The 27,906-nt window shown below is 35.6% G+C and overlaps 1 protein-coding gene across 10 annotated transcripts in view; it reads right to left on the bottom strand.

Annotated features, from left to right (window-relative positions):
* MYSM1 (Myb like, SWIRM and MPN domains 1) overlaps positions 1 to 27,906 on the bottom strand; it is a 43,205-nt gene that overhangs the window by 9,898 nt on the left and 5,401 nt on the right. For 8 of the 10 annotated variants that reach the window (XM_040627245.1, XM_040627243.1, XM_040627244.1 and 5 more), the window contains exons 3-17: positions 26,753 to 26,823; positions 24,878 to 24,955; positions 24,762 to 24,785; positions 23,581 to 23,659; positions 20,538 to 20,636; positions 17,414 to 18,183; positions 13,049 to 13,179; positions 11,821 to 11,924; positions 10,506 to 10,583; positions 7,770 to 7,855; positions 4,812 to 4,866; positions 4,335 to 4,385; positions 3,555 to 3,629; positions 2,736 to 2,924; positions 1,641 to 1,773 (exon numbers count right to left, since the gene is read on the bottom strand). In XM_040627245.1, the coding sequence (XP_040483179.1) occupies positions 1,641 to 1,773; positions 2,736 to 2,924; positions 3,555 to 3,629; positions 4,335 to 4,385; positions 4,812 to 4,866; positions 7,770 to 7,855; positions 10,506 to 10,583; positions 11,821 to 11,924; positions 13,049 to 13,179; positions 17,414 to 18,183; positions 20,538 to 20,636; positions 23,581 to 23,659; positions 24,762 to 24,785; positions 24,878 to 24,955; positions 26,753 to 26,823 (2,023 nt within the window). Of the gene's footprint in view, positions 1 to 1,640; positions 1,774 to 2,735; positions 2,925 to 3,554; positions 3,630 to 4,334; positions 4,386 to 4,811; positions 4,867 to 7,769; positions 7,856 to 10,505; positions 10,584 to 11,820; positions 11,925 to 13,048; positions 13,180 to 17,413; positions 18,184 to 20,537; positions 20,637 to 23,580; positions 24,056 to 24,761; positions 24,786 to 24,877; positions 24,956 to 26,752; positions 26,824 to 27,906 lie in introns of those variants that run through there. The other 2 variants (XM_040627249.1, XM_008699141.2) reach the window with 2 other exon arrangements.

Genomic DNA, 27,906 nt, shown 5'->3' with positions numbered 1-27,906 from the left:
TTGGACTGAAATTAGTGTCAGTATTATTTGTTCAATAAAAGCCAGTAAAGTGCTGACCACTTCCTAGGTGCAAGGTAATTGATCAGGTGCTGGTGGGGCTACACCGACAAAGAAATTTGGGCTCTTTGAGGTTTACATTTTAGGTGAGACATGCTAAATAGATACATTAACAGACAAAAGCACCGTGAAGACAGGAAACAAGTGTTGCAAGTGTACAAAGAACAGAGCAACTAATTGCAATGACATGGGGGTAGCACTAGTGTCTTTACCAAAGAGATGGCAACTAAGTGACATCATGAAAAATGATGAAATTAATCTGTTAAACAAACATTCACTCAGTACCTACTTTATGCCAGGCCTTGTGCTAGATGAGATAAGAAAAACAAGTCTGATATCACATCGACCTTTAAGCAGCTCATGAGCTAATGGGGAAGAGTACAACATGCAGTGACAGCATCAAGAGAGGACAGTGAACGAGAGCAGCAGTGGTGAGGACAGAGAAGGGAGAATAAATATCCTACAGAGTCATTGTTTCTTCCAGTCTTTTCCTTTCTGTACACACTCCCCTCTTCCATTCCCCTCCTTTCCCTAGTCTGCCACACCAATTCCCTGTCCAGCCAGAGCTGACAGGACCACAAATGAACATCATTCCCAAAGGAACCAAATCATATGATGGGCTAACCCCAGCACATTTTTTCTTGGGACAGAATGAAAACGAAGAGAAAGAAACCAGTCAGGCACTGTTAAGCCTAAAACTGAGAGGGCATGGAGAGCTGGTGTCAGGGTGGTCATTTTTCTTTATTTTTGTTCCCACGTGAATGCCAGTCTGCATTCGTAAGAAATTTCCTGCGAGCAGAGACGCTGTGCAGCTTGCTCCCAGCAGCATCTCCAGTACAGGCACACCTCCAGTTATTACACTTCATTTTACTCCACTTCATTTCACAGCTATCCTGTTTGTCACGAACTGAAGGTCTGTGGCAACCCTCCTTGTCAAGCCAAGTCTCTCTGCAACATTCTTGCAACAGCATTTGCTGACTTCGTGTCTCTGTGTCACATTCTGGCAATTCTTGCAATATTTAAAATTTTTCATTATTATTATATTTGTTATGGTGACTTGTGATTAATGACTATGACTTGCTGAAAGCTCAAATGATGGTTAGCATTTTTTAGCAAAAGTACTTTTTAACTGAAGTATATATGTCATTTTTTAGACATGATCTTACTGCACACTTGATAAACCACAGTGAAGAGTAAACATTACTTTTATATGTACTGGGAAACCAAAAAATTCATCTGACTGGCTTTACTGTGATATTTACTACTGTGGTGGTCTGGAGCCAAACCTGCAATATCTCCGAGGTAGGCCTGTACTTAACACGGACATTGCTTGGCCCAAACTTTACTCCACATTGTAATCCTTTTGCCCAGTGGCCATGGTAACACAGTAGGGGCTTGAATCTAGAAGGATATCACCGAAGGGAAGAGGATGGCTGTACTACATGGTATGCAAACCCTGATTCCCTAGCTGAGGGTACAAACGTTTCCATCACATAGTTTCACACAGTTGTAAATTCTTTGATATGTAAGATTCAAAAAACGAAGGAAGAAATAGGGTGAAGTTGTTTTTGTTGAAAACTTACGATAAGAGCCATCTGAGCTAATTTCATCACTTATAACCAGGCAGGTAATCTGGGAATAAGGTAAAGGATTGTTTTGATTATAAGGACTAACAATCATTCCAATGAACTTTGCACCACCTCTGGAGAAGTAACTCTACAATTAAAAGAAAAATATAATTAGTCTCGACTGCATAAATTTAAAAATCAGTATTTACCCATACCAACATCTTAAACATCTAAGGGAGAAAAAAGGGACAAGACGTGTGTTAAAAAGTTCACACACCCAAACAGCAACGAAATGAAATATGTATCATTCTGCACTCTAAATTTTTCAGGCCAAAATGTGCTCAACCCAACCAGAAATGACCCTTAACAAGATCACCTGGCCTGCAAAAATCTGTATTTGCCACGAACATGTTTACAAATTATTTTCAATATGCTTCAGCTATAATCTTTATCAATATGGTAATAATTTGTTAACAGCTGCTTATAGCAAAAACATTCACCTATTTAACATAAACTGTCAGAATAAAATAAAACTTCATTTTTTCCAGAGATGCAAAATAGACTGGTTCTGATTATTTCACTTGTACCCAGTCCCTATCCTAGTTGTCCCCATCAAATTTTTTATAAAGATTTTATTTTTATCTACCTGAGAGAGAGAGCGTGAGCAGGGGCAGGGGTGGAGGGAGAGGGAGAGGGAAAGAATCCCAAGCAGACTCCGCGCTGAGTGCGGAGCCCCACGCGAGGCTCAATCTCATGACCCTGAGATCATGACATGAGCCAAAATCAAGAGCCAGGCATTTAACTGACTGAGCCACCCAGGTGCCCTGTTCCCATCAATTTTTAAAGGCGCTGGGAGTACTTATCACTGTTACTTAGATGTTTTGTCTGCACTAAACAAAATAGCTGATTTCCTGAATGTTTAAATAAACACATATTACTCTTGTGATCAGAAAAAATGCAGTTATTTCAAAACTCCAAATGTAAATAATATTAGAAATGCAATACTTTGCTAGAAATGTTGAAAATACATTTATTTAATAGAAAGCAATGAGGGAGGAGAAAAAGTATAATTATTTACATACAACATATACATAAGACCTAGCAGCCCACCTGGTATTTGGCTTGAGTGTCAATATCTCGTAAGGAAGGATTTGGATCAAAGGCAGGATGAGAATGATACCATCCAATAACACTGTAACCTCTCACAGCCAAGGTCTCTGAGGCCTGTGTTTGTGAGACAGGATCCATCTCACACTGTAGTCCTGTACTCAGACTGTTACATGGCTCTGCTGCACAGACCTATAGAAGATTAATCCTTACACAGTTACACTGAAATTCTGTTAATTCTATACTTTAATGTTTTAGTTCTTCATATGTAGATACAGAAACTTTTTTAAGCCAGTGAAAGTATTTGAGAGTATCACAGGTAGCCTTTAACTTGCAAATTAATGACACTGTAAAAGTGTGATTGTATGTAGAAATTCAGAATCCATTTTTCTACTCAAACAAGGCCTAATAATAATTGTTAGTTTTCCAAGTTAGCCCATATAATATCTGTACAAACATAGTCTTTCAATGACTCCCATTATTTATGATAATAATTGCAACAGAGTGATGTATGCCAAGTTTCAACTATAGGGTTGGTGCGTGTTTCCTGGCCTTTTAAAGTAGTTGTAGCTTTTTACTGGTAAAGGCAATAAGGAGGCCTGGCTGGCAGTGCTCCTTCTTTCTTGATGGTAAAAAGAAACAGGTGCTCAATATACAGAATATTAGTTTACTCCTGGGAATATCTAACCTATATTTGCATAGCCTCAGTTATATCACAGGTAAAAGTCTGTATTTTAATTATACCGACTGAAATCTATAAAAATATTTGGTATGGCAGCAGTACTAAATAATTTTAAAAAATTTTTAAAAGAGAGTACTTACTTCAACTATCTTATCAACTTCTGAGTATCTTCCTCCTAATAGACCAATCACTTCTGCCATAGAAACATGAGCATGCTAAAAAGAAATACAAAAGAGACTTAGCTCAAACATACAAACCCATCTGACAAAAAATCAGAGTAAAACTCATTTATCACAGGACAGTCATTTTATAAGTATGGTAACTATGCTTTTCTAAAATAAAGCAGCATAGTAATCAGATGCTAGGCTCAGTGCAAAGAAATTTAGGACTTCAGATTTATCTTCACTGCCAGCTGAGAAGCTTTGAACCAAACATTCAAACACTCAAGATGCTATTTTTAAATTTACAAACTAAAGACATCATTTGTTTTCCTTCCTCAGGAAAGGTATTATAAGGATACAAAGTAAAAATCACTCTGGGTCCTCCTACAGAAAAACGCCCTAAACAAACACAACTACTGGAGGTCTCTGGAATTTACTGCAAACGAGGAGCCTCCCAATTGTAGGAGTTGTGCTTTGTTGCAGTCATCTAGAAGGCAGCAGACAAAGGATACCAGGAAATGAATATAGGGTTAATGATGATAAACAGTCTGCAAAACTCACATTAATTTATTTTCTCTAAAATATGGAAACATGCAATTGTTTGGCTTTTCTCCAAAAGAAAAGACTTATTTTTAGATTCCTTGTAAAAGAGGATAGTTAAGATCCAAAATACACGTCTTCCATACTCTCTCTTAAGCCTGCAATAAAAATACACAAGAATAGAAATCAGAGTAAGTAAACACAATAGATTATCCTTACCAAATCCATTATTAAAAGTGCTTCTGAAGCCACTTTCACCTGAAATGGCTCCTGAAATATAAAAAAAAAAAAAAAAATGGGGGAGCATAAAAATAGAGATTTTGTTCTTCCTCACTGGAATGTCCACCCTTTCCTCCTTCACATGTCACACCAAGTTCTCATCACCAACCAAGGCTCAGCACAAACCAGAGATTTTAAAAATATTATCATTCAAAATCTTAGCATGGAGAAATGCTCTTTCATTCCCATCTGTATCACTCTTTTGACCCTTAATGTACCTTGCATTGTCCAATCTTTCATATATATATGATACATATGATATATATATTATACATATATATATGATACATATGATATATATATGATATATATATGATATATATCATATATATATGCCTTGCACACACAGATAAAGAAATACTTCATGTCTGACAGAGGGGCATTATTTATGGAAATTCACTGATGCATAAATAGTACCTGCTTTTCTTCACTGAAAAAATTACAAGGTATCAGTTGGAAGGGATCAAATGAGCTGGAAAAGAAAAAAAAAATCATTTCTAATATAATCTCAATAACACGATCAGGAAAATCACATTCATTTATATTAGAAAATGTGCATCAATAATCTAAACTCCAATTCTCAGAAAAATACTAAACTAGGAGAATTTCTTAAGGACAATCCATACAACCCTTCTGAAAGAAGCAGTGTTTTTTTGGACTCAATAAAGATAGGAAATGACAGGACCTTTGAGAGAAAGTAATTCTGTTGCCTTAATTTCTTTTAACACCCAAAGAGAAGAACATTGTAAGTACCCACATGTGTCCTACACTGAAAGCAGGTTTCAAAAAGTTTGAAGAAAATGTAACCAACTCCCTGACATGACATGGGTAAGAAAGTTCAAGGAAGAGGGAAGTTTCTCCAAAACACTTTAAGTACAATATCAGCACAGAGTAGGGACTCACTTAAATCTTTGCTGAATGAATAAACAACAAGCAGTTCTGCCACAGAAATTAATGTATATAAAAAGCTCTATGATAAACTTTTTTTAAAATGAAAGAGTCAAAAAGAAGACAAAAAGGGGCACATAAGCAAGGGTAGAATACAAAAGCATGTGTACATCTGAGGGAAATGTTAGAAAGGCTTTTACCAGTAAAGAACTGAGGTTTGAGAAAGCTATTAAGAATGATTAATAAGGTGTCTTCAGGCTATGATCAGAGGAAGAAAAAACCCAAACAAACAAGGAATATGTTCATGTTAATAAGACTGGAAAAGAGCAGGACTATTCAGTTCCTGTTCTACAAGAGACCGTTAGTGCCAGAAAATCAGACACTTTGTATCCCAAGTGCCTAGAACAGTGCTGATACAGAGCAAGCATTCAGAAATATTTGTTAAATGAAGGGGAAAGGTCCTCAAATAAAAAAGTGCTTCATCAACATGAATAAAAAGAATAGAAAGACAAGTGTATGCACTTCAGAGCAGTGAAGAAGCATGATGTGAAACCCCACTGATCTGGTTGGAGGAATTGTACAGAATGGAAAAATTATTGGAGAGCTATGAATAGGCAATTCTTGCAATGGCTTGTTTTCATTTTATTTATTTTTTTAGAGAGAGAGAGGATGCATGCATGCATGCATGGAGCCCAAGCAGGCTCCAACCCCAGCACAAAGCCCAATGTGGGGCTCCAACCCAGGGCTCGATCTCAGGACCCTGAGATCATGACCTGTCACCAAGGTGCCCCTGGGCTTGTTTCCAAAACACAAAAAAAGCAGACTTTAGAAGCAGAGAAATTAGATGTAAATATTGGGAAATTCTGGAAAAGATTAACAGCTGATTTTGAGCCTTTAGCAAGTGAACAGGTGACTACTAAGAATAGTAATAATGGATCCATGAAAATATGTCATGATAAGTAAATCTAAATTTCATTTTTGATAGGAATGATCTACTAGAAACTAGCAGACTCAAAAATTCAAATATATTTTATCCGAATATAAGATATCTGCTAAGATTTTTCTTCTGCATAAGATGAAAAAACACAGGTTAACTGTAGCAATATACAGCTGACTGAACAACGATGTCTGAGGCTTAGATTTATCTCAGTTAAACATTTTAATCAGTGGTCAAGGACAGAAGAGATAGGTTTATTGAAATGTTGATGATTCAAAGCTGTGAAGGCTAACTGAGAAAAGTGGATCTGGATTCAGAAAGATCCTGACAAACTGGAACAAGGACCTGGAAATCACAATAAATAAGTCTCACATTTAAATTCAGAAAATCAAAAGTCTGGATACTAAATGAGGACTCCTAGCTTATGGATGACTTTTTTACATAGTTTATCTCATTTAACTTACCCTCACAACAACTGTAAGTTTTAATTTTTATTTTAGAGAAGTGATGTACAATGTAATGGTTAGCAGTATGGATTCTTTTTTTTTTTTTTTTTTTTAAGATTTTATTTATTTATTTGACAGAGAGAGACAGCCAGCGAGAGAGGGAACACAAGCAGGGGGAGTGGGAGAGGAAGAAGCAGGCTCCTAGCGGAGGAGCCTGATGTGTGGGGCTCTATTCCACAACATCGGCATCACGCCCTGAGCCGAAGGCAGACGCTTAAGGACTGTGCTACCCAGGCGCCCCAGCAGTACGAATTCTTAAACCTAACTGCCTGGATTTAAATCACAGCCTCACCACTAACAAGCACAGGCAAGTTACTCAAGCTCTTTGTGCCTCAGTTTCCTTATCTATAAAATGGGAATGGTATTAAATACTGCACAGGGAGTTATGTGGATTAAATGAGTTAATATACATGAAGTACTTAAAACATACCTAACAGTATTAGCTATTATAGTTACTATTTTATAAATTAGGGCTGAAGGCTAAAGGCTTATGTAACTTACCTAAGGACACACCCCTAGTTAAGCATCAGGGCTCTTTCCATTGAAAATGACTTAGTGCCATTCCTAGATATCTTGTTTCAAAAGGGACACTAATGAAACTATACTCTATTCAATGGGGCATCTGCAGAAAGTAAGGGTCTAGAAAATCAAGACATTTAACTTATTTGGTGACCATTCCTGTTACAAGTTACAAATATCAGATTATTCAAAAACAAGAAACCTTGCTAACAGCACCAACTAAAGAAAGAACTAGTCATTTCATGAGGTTCTCTGTTTATAATGTCTAAGGAGTTGAATGACCACCTGCCATAATTAAGGCCCCTTTACAACATATGTTGGGATCCTCTAGTCACTAAACCCAAATAAATTTAAACTTTTGCTCAAGGTCTTCCAAATTGATAATCCGTGAAATAAAAAATTACAAAAATTTTAGTATTTTTCAACTTAATATGAATACAATGTTGTTATATCAGATATTTTTTCCATGCATGTCCTAATCATTTGTGGTAAGTTAAAAAAAATTATAGTTATATAACACTATACCTTTTTGTTGGTCTTGGTACTTTTGAGGATTTAACAGGTTTACACTTTTCCTCTTTTCTTCTTGCCAACTCCTCAGCAGAGAGATGCTAAAACATAAAACACAAGTTGATCAAAAAGTCCATCAGCCACTGAGAAGCAGAATTAAAACAAAACCAAAAACAATTCTTTAAGCCATATTTAAAGGCATGTGAGAATGAGATCGACTATGTTGATGCAGATGTGTCTCCTTCTACTAACAAATTAAAATGCTGGATAATATATAAAAAAATTGTTCCAAAATCTACAGGCATACCAAGCTTAAAACTTATTCCTTCTCTTGTTTTGCCCATTTCAATTAATGGCACTGGTCACCCAGGTTCAAAAACCTCAGAATCACCGGAATCCCTCCTCTTACTTATTCCCCATTTCTAGTCACCAAGTCCTACTGTGTTTCCTTTCCCAACCAGGAGACATCGCAATATAATGACAAACAACACAGATTCTGGAGACAGAATGCTTGGCTCTGCTACTTACTGGGTGACCCTGGCCAAGTTACTGAAGCTTTCTGTGCTTTAGTTTCCTTACCTTTAACATGGGAACACGAGTAGTAATAACAACGTCCTGGGTTTATTGTGATGACTGACTTCATTAATGTTTATAAAATCCTGATAATAGTAAGTACAGAACAACATCTTTCATCCAACTTCTACCACCACTCTTACACTCTAGCCCAAATGACCTATGCATCTTTTCCAGAATATGTCTAGTATTTTCCCCCATTTGTACCTTTGTTTATACTGCTCCCTTAGCCTGGAATGCCATCATGTACGAATTCTCCTGCTAATCCCTGATGTCACAGATGAAATATCACATTTTCTGTGATACCTCCTCTCATCACACCCGTTGGGGAAGACCTGACATTTCTTAAGACCAATCTTATGGAACTTATCACAGGTCATGTTTCCTACCAGAAATTAAGGTTCTTCTAGACAGGAACCACGCATTAACTAATGTTGTGCCTAGACTGGTACTCAGAAGTGAGGTTGCGGGCAGGGAATGGGGAAGAGAGAAAGAGGAGAACAGTTTTTTGTTTTTTGTGTGTTTTTTTGGCACTGAAGTCCAGAAGGAAAAATAACATTTACTAACTGGTATATGCAAGGCTTATTAAGTGCCTATTACTAGGACCTCCACATATTTTATCCCATTTATTTCACTTAATTCTCACAACAGTTCTTTGACAGAGATATTATCCACACTCTACAGATAAAAATCTGAATTTTAGTGAGGTTAAGAAACTGTTCAAGGCCCAAGAAACAAATAATCAAATCAAAAAATGGGCAGAAGATATGAACAGACATTTTTCCAATGAAGACATACAAATGGCTAACAGACACATGAAAAAATGTTCAACATCATTAGCCATCAGGGAAATTCAAATCAAAACCACACTGAAATACCACCTTATGCCAGTTTGAATGGCAAAAACTGACAAGGCAAGAAACAATAAATGCTGGAGAGGATGTGGAGAAAGGGGACCCCTCTTGCACTGTTGGTGGGAATGCAAGTTGGTGCAGCCACTTTGGAAAACAGTGTGGAGGTCCCTCAAAAAGTTAAAAATAGAGCTACCCTATGACCCAGCAATTGCACTACTGGGTATTTACCCAAAGATACGGACGTAGTGCAGAGAAGGGCCATATGCACCCCAATGTTCACAGCAGCACTGTCCACAACAGCCAAACTGTGGAAGGAGCTGAGATGCCCTTTAACAGACGAATGGATAAAGAAGATGTGGTTCATATATACAATGAAATATTACTCAGCCATCAGAAAGAACGATTACCCAACATTTGCAGCAACATGGACGGGACTGGAGGAGGTTATGCTAAGTGAAATAAGTCAAGCAGAGAAAGAAAATTATATGGTTTCATTCATTTGTGGAACATAAGGAATAGCAGGGAGATCGGTAGGAAAAGGAAGGGAATAATGAAGGGGGGGTAAATAGAAGGGGAAATGAACCATGAGAGACTATGGACTCTGGGAAACAAACAGGGTTTTAGAAGGGGAGGGGGGTGGGGGCTGGGCTAGCCCGGTGATGGGTATTAAGGAAAAGGCACGTATTGCATGGAACACTGGGTGTTATACGCAAACAATGAATCATGGAGCACTACATCAAAAACTAATGATGTGTACTGTAGCAGTTCAATAAAGTCTCAAAGGATTTAAAAAAAAAAAAGAAAAAAAAAAAAAAAGAAACTGTTCAAGGTAACAAAGCCAGTAAGCACCCATTCACACATTCTTTCCATTCTACTGAACTAGATGTTCACAAATAAATTATATAAAGAATACACACACACATTCATAGAATCAGTTTCTATTAGTAGAAATAGTTTAATACTTGTAATTCAATTTATGTTTAATGTGTAGAACAATATTTTAAATGGTGTATCAGAACATCATTCTATAAATGTTTACTGAAATGAATTAGGCAAACCAACTTCCTGGCACATTCGCAGATATTCTTGAGCTAGAGACCAGAATGCAGAGGTAGATAATTAAAATACAGAAAATGAATCAAACTCCTAGTTAAGTGTACTGATGTCTTTATTTTGTTATTTACTGGTGACTTCCAGACGCGCAAATTAACACCGGAAGGATACACACAAACACAAATGAGTGTAATATATGCGGCATTACGATATACAAATGTAACTGACAGAACAACTCTCACTGATGAGCTATTTGCAAAGGTCAAGTTACCTCAAAGGTTTGTCCTTCTAAGTCTTTTGCATCACACCAATTTCCCCATGGGTCTCGGACCCTACGTCTCCTTGTGCGCTGGGGTAAGATTAAAATAAAGCAAAAGGTAACAAGATTAACTTGGAGAGATCACAGCACATTAATAAACAACACCAAAATGATATTTTTCTAAAAATCATTTAAAAATATTAGATTAAAATATAATCTCTGATCAGCAATGCCTGACTAAATTTTATTAATTTACGTTCAATAGCTAGCACTCTGCTCAAAAGTAAGTCAGTGATGATTTTCTGATTTTTACTTGGATTTCTTCTTGAATTTTCATTTCTCTTCACCTTTAGGAGCTAAAACATTAGGACAAAAGCTTGTTTTAAGACCAAAAGAACCACCAAGAAAATGACTTCCCTTTCAACCACTTGTGGTAGAAAACTTGCAAGAACTTACAGCAAGAGTTTGAATATTGAAAACTAGAAGCAAAATAATTATTTCTCGGCCTTAGAAAGTGAAAGATTGCCTAGTGTATACAAATAATAAAAAAGTACAAAGTTAGCTGACTGAATTACTAATACCCAGTTTTGTAAATGTCAATACTGAAGCCTTTAAAATGTAGTGGCTCAGAAGCCAGCCTATGAAAAGTACCCTTTCCAACAACTGTATCTAAAAACCTCCTTTCTTGCTACAGTAAATCTAGGTAGAAATGGTTTACACCTAACCACCCTAAGAAAAATGCCTACTCTATTATCAGCACTTTTCTTCATCTGCCTCACCTATTACCAACTTAACCTATTAGTAAAACCAAGAAGAACCCAATATGACTCTGCCTTTTAGAGGACTTGGAGGATCACCCATTTTAAAAATAATATTCATGAATTGTAGGATATCGTAAAACTCACTATCCTCAAGAATTAACAAAGAAAGGCTACAATAGTTTGGATAGCTATTCTAAAAAGCTGAATCTTAAAGGTAAGACTTTTAAACAAAGTAACTGAAAGAGAAAAAAGAGCTTAACTGTACAGCTGTAAAAGACACACTAGATACAGAAATCAGAACCAAGCAGTCTAAGACCACGCTAGCAAAGCACAATGCTTCTGCGTCAAGTCTGCCAGTGAACTGTGAGGCTTTTTTCATTTGTGCCTTTTAAACTAAGGTGGAACTGAATGGACCCAGGAAAGTGAATGGCTAAGGTGAAATACAAGAGAAAACATGCTCTTCCACTAAAAGTGCATTGGTTAAACAGGTGGTGAGAAGGAAGCACACCTTACTTAACAGGGCCAGGAGCCATGTGGAGATCACTCAGTGAGGGGTGGCTGCTTACCATCGACTGCAGGCGCTGTGCAAGCTCGTATGCTTCTACTGCATCTTTTCGGTCTCTGACTCGTACTTTGTCAACTGGTTGTGGCCTGTTGTATACAGCCTGTTCTATTGGAATTCAGGAGAAACAAAACAATCTATTATTTTCTGAAACTCATTTGTTAACTAGGAAGAAAGACACATCTACACTGACTATAAGTTGTAAGCCAATGTCTAAGTTCTGTTACACCTGAGCTGCTTTCTTACTCTACAATAACTTGGAAGTTCTCACGTACAAGTAAGGCTCTCAAGGAAATCCAAGTAAAATCAGTATTCGTGAGGTGGGTAATTTAATTTCTAATTAAATGAGTGCTAAGCCCACTTTACTGAATTCAAAGATCTAATACAGAAAATATGATTTTTCTCTTGTGGCTGAGGAAGCTGTGACACCTTAGTTTTCTTGACCAGCCAGTCCCATATACAGTGCTTGGGGAAACAAAGACACTGAAATGAAGGACACAGACCACAGGGCAGAATGTGAATTCTCTCTATGAAATAAAACAATCTCTGAAAGGAAACTTTCTGATTAGCTGTCTTCTCATACACATACAATATAGAATATACTCTTCTGAAACCATGGGTTACAAAGTTCTAATTACCTTATCACTTTGCAACTATGGTAATTATCTTTCTTCAAAATGTTTGTGTCACGTTAATTCAACAAAAGGGAAGAATACATTTAATATCATGCACATTCACTGACTTTAAATTTGAGAAAAACTAGGGTAAAAGAAATTTTCTTCCATGAAAAATATTTTGGCACTTTTATTACTTTTAAGTGTAGAGGCTCATAAATTATTTCCTTTATTTAAACACCACTAGACAGTATTTCTAGCATTAATACAGATTTCACAAATTAAATGGGCTATTACTAGATTTTTCTTAAAATGACTTTACTTTTACTTCACAAAGAGCTACATTGTTCAATTATTTCTACTACTTAGACTGAGTATTTTTCCTTTTCATACCAGCAATTTTCACTGTAGGTTACAGGAAAATATAGTTTAATCAACAGAAATCTGTTTTAAAAAAAAAAACCCTCAATAATACATTTATTTTGTAATATTAATAACATCTTCCTGAATTCTCTATCTGTACTAAATCCGCTTGAATGCTAACCATCAAAGAAGTTAATGGGTGCTCTAAGGATAAAAAATGTTGAGTAAAAGATGTTGTTGGGTTTTTATTTTTACCACATCCAAAATTGATTGCTCCTATCAACTCGAGGTATGTATGAATCCGTCCAATACAATTAACATCCCCACAGTTCTTCAGGCCAGGACGTACTGAGGTCTTATTTAAGTATTTCGGTTTGCATATCTCCCTAATTAAGAGATGGAAGTACAGTTATTTTGGATAAATAAAAACATGAAAAAAAGATTTCTGGGGAAAACTTTTAATATTTGAAATATCTTAAAAATTTACCCCCTCTCAACCTGTAAATGTGTAGTTAAAAACAATGCTAGTACATAATACCCAAGTGTACTTTTTCCTGAAATATCTTTAAATGATACAATAACTTATGACTATAATGTGATTTTTATTATTATTTCTTTCCCATATGAAATGTAATAGATTCCAGTTATCCCAGGATTTTAAAGTTAGAAGCTTTGTCTATAGATCCAAATTGAAGCCTCAATCTTTGAATAAAAGGGTACTCTGATAATATATCTAAAGCATTTAGTATTAGGCTTTTCTTATTTTTAATATATTACTTAGGTTCGTCTATTTTTACTTTGCTGGACAGTATCTTTTAATTATAAGCTACCTTACAAATGCTTAAAAGTTTTATATTGGTTTTTAAACATTAGACCAATAAATATCAAGTGCTTACTCTCCATGGAAAACAGATATAGATACAATAGAGGATTTCAAAGGAATCAAGAAATGCCCAAGACTATGAAGAAATTAAAAGGTTTACATAATAAAACAAATATTTACTGAATATACTTATTGTACCATAGTAGATACAGGTTAAGAGTAACAGAGAACCTCCTGAGAGCAGCAAACAATTACTGAACACTTATGCCAGTACTAATAGTTATACAATCTTAATCCTCATAACTCTACAAAGTAGCTTTTATTATTCTTACTTTAGAGATGAGAAAACAAAGTCAGGGGGATTAAAGTACTTACTTATGGAAATTAAAGTCAAGATTTACATACAGACATTATAAACCAAGTATCAGATATATCATATAACAGGTATTTCTTATTTAATCTTTATTTTATCCTAAATATTTATTTTGCATCCTATACGCCAGACACTGTTTTAGGCACTAAGGATCCAGAGAGGAATATAAAGTTCCTAACCTTATATGCTAATAGAATACATATAATGAAATATATATAAAATAACATATATTACAATGTCAGGTAGCAGCAAGTGCTAGGAAGAAAAAGTAAGAAGGATGGGGATAGAGTGAGAGAACTAGGTGAAGACTATTTTAGACAGGGTATGCAGGGAAGGCCTGTCTAAGCAGAAATCAAATTTAAAATCATTAATTCTACAGAAATTCAGGGAAGGCAAAAAGTAACCCGTGATGTGTGAGGGTATCAGAAATTCCACTGAGGGGCACCTGAGTGGCTCAGTCGGTTAAGCATCTGACTCTTTGTTTCCACTCAGGTCACCAAGATCTCAGGGTTGTGAGATTGAGTCTCACATTGGCCGGTGCTCAGTGGGTGGGAGGGGGGGTCAGGTCAGCTTGGGATTCTCTCCCTCTGCCTCTGCCCCTTCCCCCACTTGCATGCGCTCTCTAAAATAAATAAATATAACCTAAGGGGGGTGGGAAGAAATCCCACTGAAAAGTTGGGATTTCAGTGTGTTTTCACTTCACTTCAGTGTGAAAGAAAAGGGAACAAACCGCACAAATGAAGCCAAGAGAGCAGGAATAAGCATGGTGTAACCAGCTACCCAAAATCTACAGGAATCTAAAAACTATTGATTTAATCAAAGATTACCCAAACCTTTCAAAAGTCTTTAAACAGAGCTCAGCACTAGCATGATGCTGAACAAATGGAAAGGGGTGGCTCAGTCAGTTAAGCGCCTGCCTTCGGCTCAGATCATGATCCCAGAGTCCTGGGATGGAGCCCCACGTTGGGCCCCCTGCTCAGCAGGGAGTCTTGCTTCTCCCTCTGTCCTCTGCCCCTCCCCTCACTTGTGCGCACACTCTCTAATAAATAAATAAAATCTTAAAAAAAAAAAAAAAGGTAAGCCCTCCAAAGATACCTATTCATGATTCATTTGCATCATCTTTTCCCCTTAACAAATAGAGTGCCTCTGTACTTGCTTACAACAAGCATTGCCCTAAGCACTAGGGGTGTAACAATTAACAAAACAGACAAAAATCTGCCCATGTGAATCATGGGAAAGGAGGAGGGAGGAAGAGGAGACAATACACAAATAAAAACATAGTATCTTCAGTAGTAATAAGTTCTATGAAGATAAATAAAATACAGAGTAAGAGAGTGGGGAGGCAGAGTTGTGAGCTATTTTAGATAGGGTGGTCAGGGAAGTTCTCTAATTTCCCTGGAGCAGACCTGAAGGAGATGACAAAGCACAGTTCATCAAGATCTGGGGGGCAGAGTAGGGAGAGCATCCAAGGCAGAGTGAAAAGTCTGGGTGAAGGAACTGAGATGAAGTGTGAAAATAAGGAGTCAAGACTGCAGACCCTGAAATCACCTTCCCCTAATGTGACCTGGAACAGTTCCTTTTCCTCTCTCAACCTCATTTTTCTCATCTGTAAAATGAGGACAAGGTTGTCAAGAGGACTGGAGATGATCTAAATACATCTAAATGCATTCGGTCGGTATTCAATAATGGTACTGGTTACTGGCTCAATAAAACATACCCCTAAACAGGGAGTCAGATACATGTGTTTTTATGAAGAGGATCTTTTAGCTACAAACAAATCCAGCAGGTCTTTTTTATTTTAAAACTTCACTCTTCTACTTTTTTTTTTTTTTTCTTAACACCACCTCCAGTCCCCTCTTCTATTTCTGAAGAGAATAGTTTTGAGTTCCTGTTCGAAGCATTTCTTTCGGCTTTCACACTGTTTTGCTAAATCACCATATTGAAACAACACTTAACTGGTTTTATGAACTAAGGCAAATGTCATTAAGGAACTACTGCCATATAATTTATGTCATCTATATAAGATATTCTGCCTTACTGAGAATACAAAATTCAAATAAATGAATTTGATTAAAGCACCATTAGGTCACTCACTGATGATTCACACAGATAAAAAATTTTTGAGATATTACTTTGAAGTCAGTCCTTCAATTTTGGCCATTCATCCTCTTACTTCCAAAAACAAAATTAGATACCCGTAGAGATCTGATTTGATTGGTCTTCTTCAATAGTGTGAATCAATCAGGCAATGTGAAATTATGGAGACACTGAAGGACAGAGTCAAGACCTGCACATAGGTCCTTCTGTCAGTAGCTGGTTGTATAATCAAAGGCAGGCCCCTAAACCTCTCCTAACTGCAGAATCTATCAAACACAGAAAATATCACCTATTTTATAGGCCTGTTGCGAGGAATCAAACAACATAGAAAAGTTTTCTGTAAATTGTAAAGCATTATGAAACTATCAGTTGTTCCTTATAATTCTTCATTTGATACCACCCTTACACAGAAATTTTACTTTTAGCCACCTCAACCATCAGTCAAGAACAAGAACAAAAATCTTTCATTTAGAATAGAGCTATCTTTAAAAGCGAAATTAATATTGTGTGGGCAATGAAAGTTACTGATGTAATAAGCCTGGTTATCTGTTTTCCTTTGGCAATCTTCCTAAGTTACAGCAGAAGTCCTCTATAAAAATGGCCCTACACAATCCAGTATCTCCTGAAGCATTTACAACAATTACGAATGTTTGATGATGTCTTAATTACACTGCTATGAAAAATTAAAATTATTTGCAGAGCACTCAGGCTAATATGGTGAAGTTTTTTGGTTTGTGCCCCATCCAATGCTAAATAATTCAAATTCTGACAATTCAGAAAGTAAACTTCATATATCAGAAAATTCTTGTATCCTGATGAAGCTGGATGAAGGGATTATTAACACATTATGTTACAAGATAAAAGCTGAAAGCATTTATAGCAATTTAGAATGGTTTCTGTAATCCAGCCACATTGAACGACAGAAATATCCTTCTGTCACCAAAATTTTCTTGTTGTACTTACAAGTACATGATAAACTAGGAAAGACATTCTCCCCCTTTTCCAGTACTGTGGTGTTTTCTGTATCTCCTTAACACTGTCCTAAGAAACTGCTTCTTAAAGCAAATTATCCCTTTTTTCCAGGACCAAATACTCTTAATGAACAGACAGATGGGTTGAGATAGCTAGAGATAACAATATTTACCAAAGCTTTCAAAGAAAATTTCACTATGAGAAATTTTAAATCTTGCCCATTAAAATATATTCATCTGTTCAAGCTCTCTACATCACTAGCAATGCAAAATACTAAATTCTGCATAGGCCTAATTAAAATACTCTAGAGCATCAGAAGTTTTAAAACAGTATCTAAAATATAATTCTTCCTTACCACTGATCCAAAATGTAATTCCTAATTTTCAAATAGCGTTCTGGTGTTTTAGCTTGGCGCCCCTCAAAAAACTCAGGAATTGCTTGTTTTTCTTCTTCTTGAATGGTATTTCTATCTATTTCTACTTCTTGTTCTGGTGGCTTAAGCTCTTCTTCCTCACGGCTCTCCTCCTCCATTTGACAGGAAGAATGAAAAAGCATTTCATTATCACTCAAGTCTTTCTGAACCGCACAAGGCTCTGGAGAAGGCAACGGCCTGGCATCATCTATCATTCCATTTCCATCATGTTTTTCAGAGTTTTTCCTCAGTTCATTACATTTCTGATCATTTAATTGAACTGATTTTTTGTCACTAATGCTCTGTTTTTCTGTCCAAAATTTACTTCCTGAGCTTGAAAGTGCTTCCATCTCTCCCTGCTTTATATTCTGAAAATACTCCTTGGAAGATTCAGATACAGAACCTTCCTGGTCATAAGCAATAAATTCCCCTTGACTGGTTTTATGACTTTTACTATTAGGAATGGTTAATAAGACATCATTGCTAGGATTCTTTTGGGGAGCTTGAGAAGTCAACTCATCTGCCTCATCTGTGATGTCTACTTCTTCATCGTCAGATAACTTTTCAATTTTTATAGCATTCAAGTTAGGATCAGCACGTCCCCTTAAACCTGATGGCGTCCATGCCTTTGTCCCTTCATCTTCATTTTTAATCTGAAGATCACTGCTGCTCTTCTGATTTGGTGTTTCCTTCTCTGGACCATCTAATTTTACCTTATTAAAAATCAAGATAAAATCCCCATATTAACATTTAAAAATTTAACTACTGGCACATATATAATAAATACAGTATTATTAAACTGAGTACACGTCAATAGTAAATTATACCTTTATTGTGTTTTTCTTCTAAGGATTTACAACTGCATTTTAAATGTAAAATATCATCATTTCAAATTTCTATCCCTATATTTGACTCGTTCATGGCCAGGTGATTTTATTAATCAAATAATCACGACCTATGACCTTGTACAACTACTATTTGTTCTTCAATATTAAGTTTAAAACAGGACTCTGTCTCAGATCAACCACAGAGAATGAACCAACAACTGTCATACTAAGGTATTCTTTAAGATATTATAATATTTTTAATGGCTAATTTCTTAGAATGTCAGATATTTCAGCTGATTATTTTTTATAATGCTAAACAGCCCATTATTTAAAGGAATCTATGTCACATATCTTTATTTAGTAAATTAAATTCATCTTTCATTTAAATACAGATATAATAGAAACAAACTATTTTTCAAAGGTTCATTTAATGTTGCTCCAGTATTATACAGCTTATAAGGCATGAAATTATCTCCCATATGTACTATTACAGACATACATATCTAGTCATAGAGAAGAAAATGACTATCAATGAATATAAATGATTTGAAATAAAATCTTCATATACATGGTTTTTGAAAAATTTTGTACGTTACTGGCATACCCAAGGGATGACAGCTCCTAGAAAGAGCTTACTTACAGATCCTGTATCACAGCAGAATCCCAGGATCTAGTATTTGAGGTTAACTGGCTTACTATGTAGAGAAGAATAAAGGGTAGCAGGAGAGAAAAGGAGATTTGGACACATGGCCTGAAACAGCCTTTAACAACCTTGCTATTTACTTGAAGTCTCCTGTTTTTACCTTAAAAATTCAGATAAAATTTCATATTATATTTCATACGAATGTCTCTTCTAATATCATGATGTATCCTTTCACCCCAAGTCTGAGTAAAACTGACACCCCAAGATGTTCTGCATGTTCCAGTCTGAGAAGGATGGGGATAGGAATAACCAAGCTAAGCTTTATTCTCTTCCAGAATACCTTAACCTTGCCAGACTGCCTTGAATATGCGTTCGCTTGGTTAAAGGGGGAGCAGATGACTGATGTATAATGAATCCATTCCATTCTTTACTTCCTATGCTCAAAGGATACTAAGCTGTATAAATCTTGTATACAGGACAAAACCCATTATTTGCACTGAAAGAAAACAGCAAATTTCACTTAAGACCCTGTCAAATTCTATATAATCATGTTCCCAGAACTCAAGCAGAGAACATACTAAAAATTTCTAAATATCAAAACTACATGGTTGAACACAGCACAGATCACTTGACAGATTAAAGAACTAGACCATGACTATGCTTTTCTGAACTCTGCAACTTACTGAAGTTTTCATATAATTCTTCATAAAAATTATAAAAGTTTCATTGTTATTAAACAGATTTTAGCATCACGTTAGCATTTGTGGTCCCTAAGCTCTAATCATTCCTAAAAGCTACGATACAAATCTTCAAACAGAAGTTCTGAGGCTACTATGATGTCCCGGGTGCCTGAAGGACGAGGCCCAGCAGAGAAGTAGGCTGGAGCCACAGACCGTGGAGTCCTGAGAATGTAGTGGAACCTGCTGCCATGAAGATGGAGCAGGAACAAAACGTTGAGCAGGACCCAGTCCAAGCTTTTGGAACATCCAACATCAATTTTGCTATGAGCTCTAAAACTCCAAGTAAAATCCAGAAACTTCCCCTGCCTCTCTTGGAGGTAAACCAGGACAGAGGTAAACTCCGTGCCCAACATGGGGCTTGAACTCACAACCTCGAGATCAGGAGTAGCACGCTCTGCCGACTGAGCCAGCCAAGCACCCCTAACAACGTGCATTTTCAAACACCATTCTAGAGCTCCTGGGCTTGTTTTTCCAGACTGGGTCTTCTACTCGCATATTGAAAAGACTGGTTTTTAAGTCAAACTCTTCTCAGAATTTACAAATAGGCATTTTGCTAATAAAAGGAACAGTAATAAAAAACAGAAAAAGCTACAGTGCAAATCTTTAAAAAGAAAAGATATTTCCAGGAAACAATGATCTCTAATCTCAATACTCAAAATACTTAAGATATAATTAGAGATTTTTGAAGATAAACATGTGTTGAGTACTTTATGAATATAAAATACTTTTACTACAATCATTTTACTTTTACTACAATGAACATTGATATTAATACCCGAATTAAAGCACCATTTTTGCTTCCTAATTTTATTTATTGCAAATATTATTACTAACTAGGATATTTATATCCTGCTTACCTTATTTTTAAAGTACTGCCTGGCATAACTCTTAACTTGTAAAACAGTGCGACTTCCAATTAGCTTTGCAATTTTGGTCCACCTTCGGCCAAATTTAGCCTACGTTATCAAAATGGAAAAGAAATTGACTTTGATTAACTTACTTGTTAATATTCCAAGCAACTGCACATTAAAAAAACCCTAAAACAACAACTCATCTTTATTTATCTTCTAAAGCACACAATGAAGCCTCATATATAAGCTAAGACTCTTAAAAGCAAAGCCCACACTCTTTTGGAATCTCGACTTCTGAAAACTGACCGAAATGATTTAGAAATTAGTTTTCTTTTTACAGCTATCTAAATGAAGATCCACACTTTCATGTACTACTAACAGTATTCATATTGCACATTATGATGTTCCAAATCTAAAAAACAAGTGCCTGAAAAAGAGGCAGGTTACATTTTCATTTATAGAATCAACTGATTATGTTCTGACACTAATTTCAAAGTATCTTTTTTTTATCCAGATTCCATCTGCCACAATATCCATTACCTGTCCCACAGCAGATACTTTTACTCTACACAGGTATCACAGAAAACAGACTTCGAAGAACGAATGAATCACAAATAAAGCAACGTGCAACCAACACCCCCCTATACCCCTGTACTGTGAAAGGCTTGTGCCCGCTAATGACAAAGCTGTGATGGGGAAAAAACTGAGACCCTGAGGGAGCTCTGGTGTTTTCTGAAGTACAGAAAGGAATGCGATATAATTTTAAAGCTAAAAGGAAATTTTAGATATCAAGTCCATTATTTGATATATAAATCTTCACATTATCTCCACGATTCAGGGAAGGTGATCCCAGGGCCAGATTTACAGGACAGGTTATGACATTTACAGGTCATGACTTATAGCGGCAAATCATCTTCAAAACCTGATCCAAATGATAAATTAATTAATACTTATTTCTGATATTCATGAGAAAATCTGACATGCAAACAATTTCTTAAAACTGAAAGTATTTCTAGGAGAATTCTTAGTAAATATAAATTAATTAAGAGTGTTATTAACTAACACCTAGCTAAGATCAACCTACTGAACAATTAGTTATATTCATTGTGGGACGAAGGCAAATGAGTAACTTCATAGAAGCACTTTTGGACACATCAAAGATCTAGACAGAGTATAACCAGTTGGGATTGTAGGGGCTTGAGCATTATGAAAATTGGAGAGGGTACACTAAAAAGAGGAACAAAGAAAGCACTCACCAATTTCAAAATAGAGCAAAGAGACAGTCCTATGCCCAAAAGTGAAGGAAAAATTTTCCTTCATCATTTGGTACCTCATAATTCCCTTCTCTAAAGCCTGAGAGAATTCAGTGTATAAGCAAACTCTATTAATAGGTTAAAAAAGCTGGGAATACAACCAAAAGTTCCATGTAGTTTTGTGGGAAAACATTCTAGGTTTAAAGTATCTGTTTATGTGTATAGATAGATACCTACATATGTATATAAATAAATACATATTGGCATATATAGGGACAAATATCTCTAGAAGGGCACACAGAGATCAGATAACAATGGTTACCTGAGGCAAAGAGAACTGAACGCACAGACAGGAGTGATAGGGAGACTTAACACCTATAACTTTAAATACCCTTTGAAGTTTGAGCCATGCACATGTACCCCTATCATTACCACAAGTGTCAACAAAAACCTAATAATTCACAACCCATTTTTGTGTATGTGTATACAAACACAAACACATTTATACATACAGCCTTCGGTAAGGGGCGAAACACCAAAGTAGTCAGCAATCTTAAATAAGTGACTGATTAATTAAAGTTAGGTTATAAAAATGATAATCATGCAACAGAATGAAATAACAATATAAAAAACATCAACAGTACAGGAGAAAAACCTCAGGAGGAGATAAAACCTTCAAGATAGTTTGTTTATATAAAGACACCACAAATATTTAGATGTCATGGCAATGTCTATAAAAATACAAATACATTTTATTTCTCATCATCTGTAGAAATGTAAACAGTGACATTTCAATTCGCATTCATAAAACCTACATAAATACTATTTAAATATCCTATATATAATATACAAATATATGTAATTTCAAAATTAATTAGTGTTATACTGGGTAACATGTACCTTAAAGGAAAAGATATAACTTACTCCTAATAATTAGAAAAAAATTTTCTGAATATTTTCTTAAAAGTTTCTTCATATTAACAAGAGAATTTTCAGAATTACCAATGGGCATACATTTTTTTTCTATTATGTAACTTCTGGATATTTAAATAGATCTCAGTGAAACATTCATGCAAAAGAAATGTTTCTGGTCTTCAACTATACCCACTAAAAAAATATTCAGACTGTGTGCACAATGCCAAATATCTGAATAAAAATGAACTCAGCTAATTATGCAGACAGTTCCAAATATCAAGGGTTTGTTGTTGTTGTTTTTTGGGTTTTTTCCCCAAGAGAAAACATCAGATAACTAAATAATTTTGCCTTTTAATCCAGGTCATTGATATATACAGAGCTCAATATCTTGGGTTTTATTATTACCAAAAAAGGGGGAGGGATGAAAATTATCTAAAATATTGACCCAAATCTATTTTAATATTTTAGTAACTTAGATATGAGTTAGAAGGAATTCTTTTTTGCATGAGAGACTATGGACTCCGAGAAACAAACTGAGGGCTTCAGAGGAGAGGGGGGTGGGGGAATGGGATAGGCTGGTGATGGGTAGTAAGGAGGGCATGTATTGCATGGTGCAATGGGTATTATACACAACTAATGAATCATCAAACTTTACATCAAAAACCAGGGATGTACTGTATGGTGACTAATATAATAAAAAATACGTATTATTATTAAAAAAAAAAGAAGGAATTCTTTTTTACTACAAACATCATCACTACAGAAAAACTAAAGACGTGATCATTAAGAGAAATTTCTAGTCTCCACAAATTAACCTTATAATTCTATCAATACTGGCTTCTAGAATTATTTTACTATAAATTAAAAATTGCTCTATTTACCAGCCCTTGTTCAAACAGCTCTTTTTCTTCTATCGTCCACTTTACTGAGTAACTGGCTGGTTTTGTAGGAGAGTGTGCCCTGAGGGGAAAAAGAGGAATTGCAAAAAAAAAGTCTGAAATGGAACATTCCATATTTATGCAGCTAAAGGTTATAGATAGCCATAGGCTAAAGTCAGTACTGTTGAGTCTAAGAGTTAAAAAAGAAGAAGAAGGCTGCAGCCTCTACCTGGGGGGCAGATTTACCCTGTCTCATATACTTCTCTAGCTCAGGATGACAGAAGCCCCAAAGAAATAATGCTTGGGTCTGAGTGAAGATAACACTAAAAGACATCAAAGGAAGTCAATGTGATAACAAACACGCTTCCTTAGACTGGACACAAAGCAGCTGATGTCAATACGTTTCCAAATCCTGAAAGGCATTTAAGTGTTTAAGTTGGCTCCGGAAATATTATCTCTTTGATTCTTCCGTATAAATCTATGTAAATATCAAGACAAAAAAGAAGTAAAGAAACTATGGCATTATGTTTATTACTTTTGAAATGCAGTCCTTAAGAAATTAAAACATTTTGTGATGAAGCTCATTAATTTAATTCAAGCAAACCATTAATCTTCTCATTAACTTCTTTGTTTGTTGTTATTTATTCAGCAAAATGCAAAAGCCAAAGTTGGCTCAAGGCTCAAACCCTTGGCAATGGTAAATCTGTAGGTCTACCCTTTGAGGGATCATAAACATGAAAGTATAAACACTAAATAACATCAAAATTTCTTCAATTATAGGGAAAGGGTATTTATAAAATAGTTAATACTTAATTTCTCTAGATAATTTTTGAAAGCCACAAATTCAAATTAAATTTTTGTTTGAAATGAGTGAAAATTAACTGACAAGGTAATAGAAATCAAGCCAATTCCTAATATATTAGACAGCAGCTTTAAAAAATTTCCCCACAAATCCCTAGGAAACCATCTTTTCCATAATCCAATGGAATAGCTTATATAGGACCATAAAAGAAATTATGACATATAAATAACATCATAAAATCATCTTGTGGCATTCCAATAACTGTATAAGAAATTTTGATTTTATATTTTTGTACAACCTAAGGTCAAGAGTTTTTCCACAGGCCAACTATAATTTTTTAATTCTCCTATAATTTTAAAATATAAAACACAGAAGTACATACATGATTTTTGCTGTTTTCTGTAGACTGCACCACATGAAAAACAAAATAAGGAAGCTTGTGAACAAGTTTTTAAAAACACAGTTCAGACTTTTAAAAGTATTAAAAATTAATTTTACCTCTTCATATATTTTCTATCATCTTCCTTTTGATCAAGCCAGAATTTTTCTGGAAGTGATTTTTTAGATAAGTAATACCTGTGTAATTATTAAAGAAACTTTTAAAACAATAATAAAATCCTATCATTTTTATGTGGCTTATATTAAGTAGGCACTCACATCCATGAAAATCATACTTGAATCCTAGCTAAACTTACACTTCTTAAAACCTTTTCCAGATCTGCAAAAATTATGATAAAAATATTTATGCCTCACAAGGCTGTCATATGGATTAAATATTACATGTGAAATCACACGAACATAGCACCTGCACAAGATGTGTGCTACATAAATGTTAGCGTCTCCTGTATCCCCTACTAGAAGTGGTCTTTCATTTAAATCATTTTTCCTAAAACATGGGGAATGTAATAGATGAATTTGATTGGCTGTCCAGGATTAACTGGGGAGTACGTTTTTCTAGTTCTAAAGCTAACAGATAAGAGTTCAGGGTGTTCTCCACATTAATACAAATAACTCAGTTCAAATCTACCACGGAGCTTCCCTCTGTAACTTCTTAAAACTGGCCTACTGCAATACTCTTCAATTAGTCTGAAATGTTACTCCCTTAACAAATATTGACTGTATGTCGTGTATGTCAGGTAATATGCCAGGTACAAGGAGCTGAGAACAAAGATATAAGAAAAGATTCCTGTCCTCTAAGAGCTCACAAAGTTGTTACTTCATTATTTCTGCTTCTAAATCTGGAAGTGAACCCGTGACTACTTAAGTATTCATTAATTGAGACTTGCACTGTTTAATGTATTAGCCAATACCGCACGTAAACAGAATGTAAAATACCTCAATGTCTTTCTGTCGATTAAATGTTGAAGTATTATTTTAAATATACTGGGTTCAATAAAATATCTTATTAAAATCAATTCCACCTATTTTAAATGTGGCTACCAGAAAATTTTAAATGGTATATGAGTCTTGCACTATTTTTCTACTGAAAAGCAATGATCTAGGCTATAGCTGTGATGTTTCGGGAAAGTAAGAAAATAAGAAAGCCTAAAAGGCGTTAGTTACCCTATGACAATTAAAGGTACACAGACACTTTGAAATCAACACAGCATTAACTGGGAATAAAGGGAACAGAGAAATTCTGGCTTAGAAAGAAGGTAGATATCCATAACATATAGATGAGAGAATTAAAAATAATCCACTATTTATTAGACTATTATTAATACTTAAAAAAATCATAAAATCAGAAATCATTTTGTTCAATCCTTTCTTTTTACATGTAAGAAAATGGAATCCCAAAGAAGTTAAGCTGCCATCACCAAATAGATAAAAGAAATAAGGACAAGAAGCTAGTGACTAAACTGTGGATAAAGATCTACAACTTCTGAGGGAAAAATCTTCATCCTGCAGTGTTTGTTTTGTGCTTTTTACTTAGATTCCTCCCACATAACACCTGTAAATTGGTGGAGTAAGAAGTGAGAACTTTTACATATTCTAATTGTGTCCCTGGGTAAATTAACATCTCTGGGTTTAGCTTATAACTGTAGATGGAGGCTCGGACTAAATGATCTTGGACATGGACTAAAGGTTTCACTGATTTAAAACGTTCTATAATTTCTACTCAGCATTCAGACAGTATAGAGGTGGCTGACAAAAGAAACTCAAACACATTGAGTTAGATCTTAGACTGTGCAGTAAAACAGAAACAGAGAAATAAAATGCTGCTTGTTTCACAGGTAGCTAACACATTATGTAATTGCAGTCTGGGGCCAAATAAGGTTCATCTAGTAATAACAGCGGTCTCTTTCGTAAGTCTTGCATTTATAGATTTTTAACCCGGAAATCTTTACTTTCCTCACAATCATTAAAGGATACTCTTCTTCCAACAACATCTTCTCAATCACAGCTCTGTTCTCTTCACTGATGGTGCTATCCAGAGTCCAAGGCTATTAAAAAAGAGTACAGTTTTCTTTTTATTTACTGCTTTTTGAATTTATCTTCTATGTTTTATTAAATGAAATACATAATGCAATTATTATGAATACTACAGCTACCATTTACTATGCAGAGACATCGGATTCCCACAGTAACACTGAGATAGGTGTTACTACTTCACTGATGCATCCACTGCACCGCAGTGTTTCAAGTGGAGGAGTAGTGACATGACACACAAGACTGCTGGGTTCCAAGGCTCAGGCTCTTACCCATGATAAAGGCATATGGCTATCACATGTGAGATGTATCAGGGAGCAAGCATGTTGCTACATATTTCACCTATTTCCAAAAGTCACCACACTTCTTTTTTCCTTTAAGCCACAATCTCTCCTTAAATGATCACACTCATTTTCAACTCTCAAAACTTAAAAATTTTCAGCTCAGGTCTCTTCTCTAAGCTCTATCTAGACTGTTACATCCAATTGCCCACTCCCAATGTCCACTTGGTTATCTAGCAGGCCTCTCAAAGTTAACATATTCAAAACTCACTAATACATACCTTCACCTGTTTCTCCCTGTGCTTCCAACTTTGTAAACAGCATGAGTCACCTAGTTATTCCACCTAGAAATCTAGGAATCATCCTGGATTCTCCCCTTTTTTCTCAATCCTGTATCTAATCTACCAAGGAGTTCTATGTCCAAAATATAATTAAGATCTATCCATCTCTGCCACAACCTCAGGCCAATACCAGCAACTCTTGCTTAGATTACCACAAATGTTTCCTAACTGGTCTCTCTGATTCTTCTCTTGCTTCATACAAGCATGACAGAGCTCTGGTCTGCCTCTCCAATCCTGTCAGAGCTTCCACTCCCCCCTTTCCTGCTATTTTCTAGATACTGGCTTTCAAACAGAGCCTTTGTGCAGCTATTCCTTCTGCCTAGAATGTTTTTCCTCAACTCTTCACATATCTACTCCTCTCTATTACTTTTCAACTTAACTGTCACCTTCTGTTTCCTTTATTTTTATCTAAAATAGGTTCCCCACCCTGTTACTCTCAGCCAGCATCTTGGGTTCTTCATGGCCTATACTTAAT

The sequence above is a fragment of the Ursus maritimus genome, unplaced genomic scaffold (assembly GCF_017311325.1).
Source record: "Ursus maritimus isolate PB19 unplaced genomic scaffold, ASM1731132v1 scaffold_12, whole genome shotgun sequence".
Classification (NCBI taxonomy): domain Eukaryota; kingdom Metazoa; phylum Chordata; class Mammalia; order Carnivora; family Ursidae; genus Ursus; species Ursus maritimus.
This window is presented reverse-complemented; position numbering and strand designations above follow the sequence as displayed.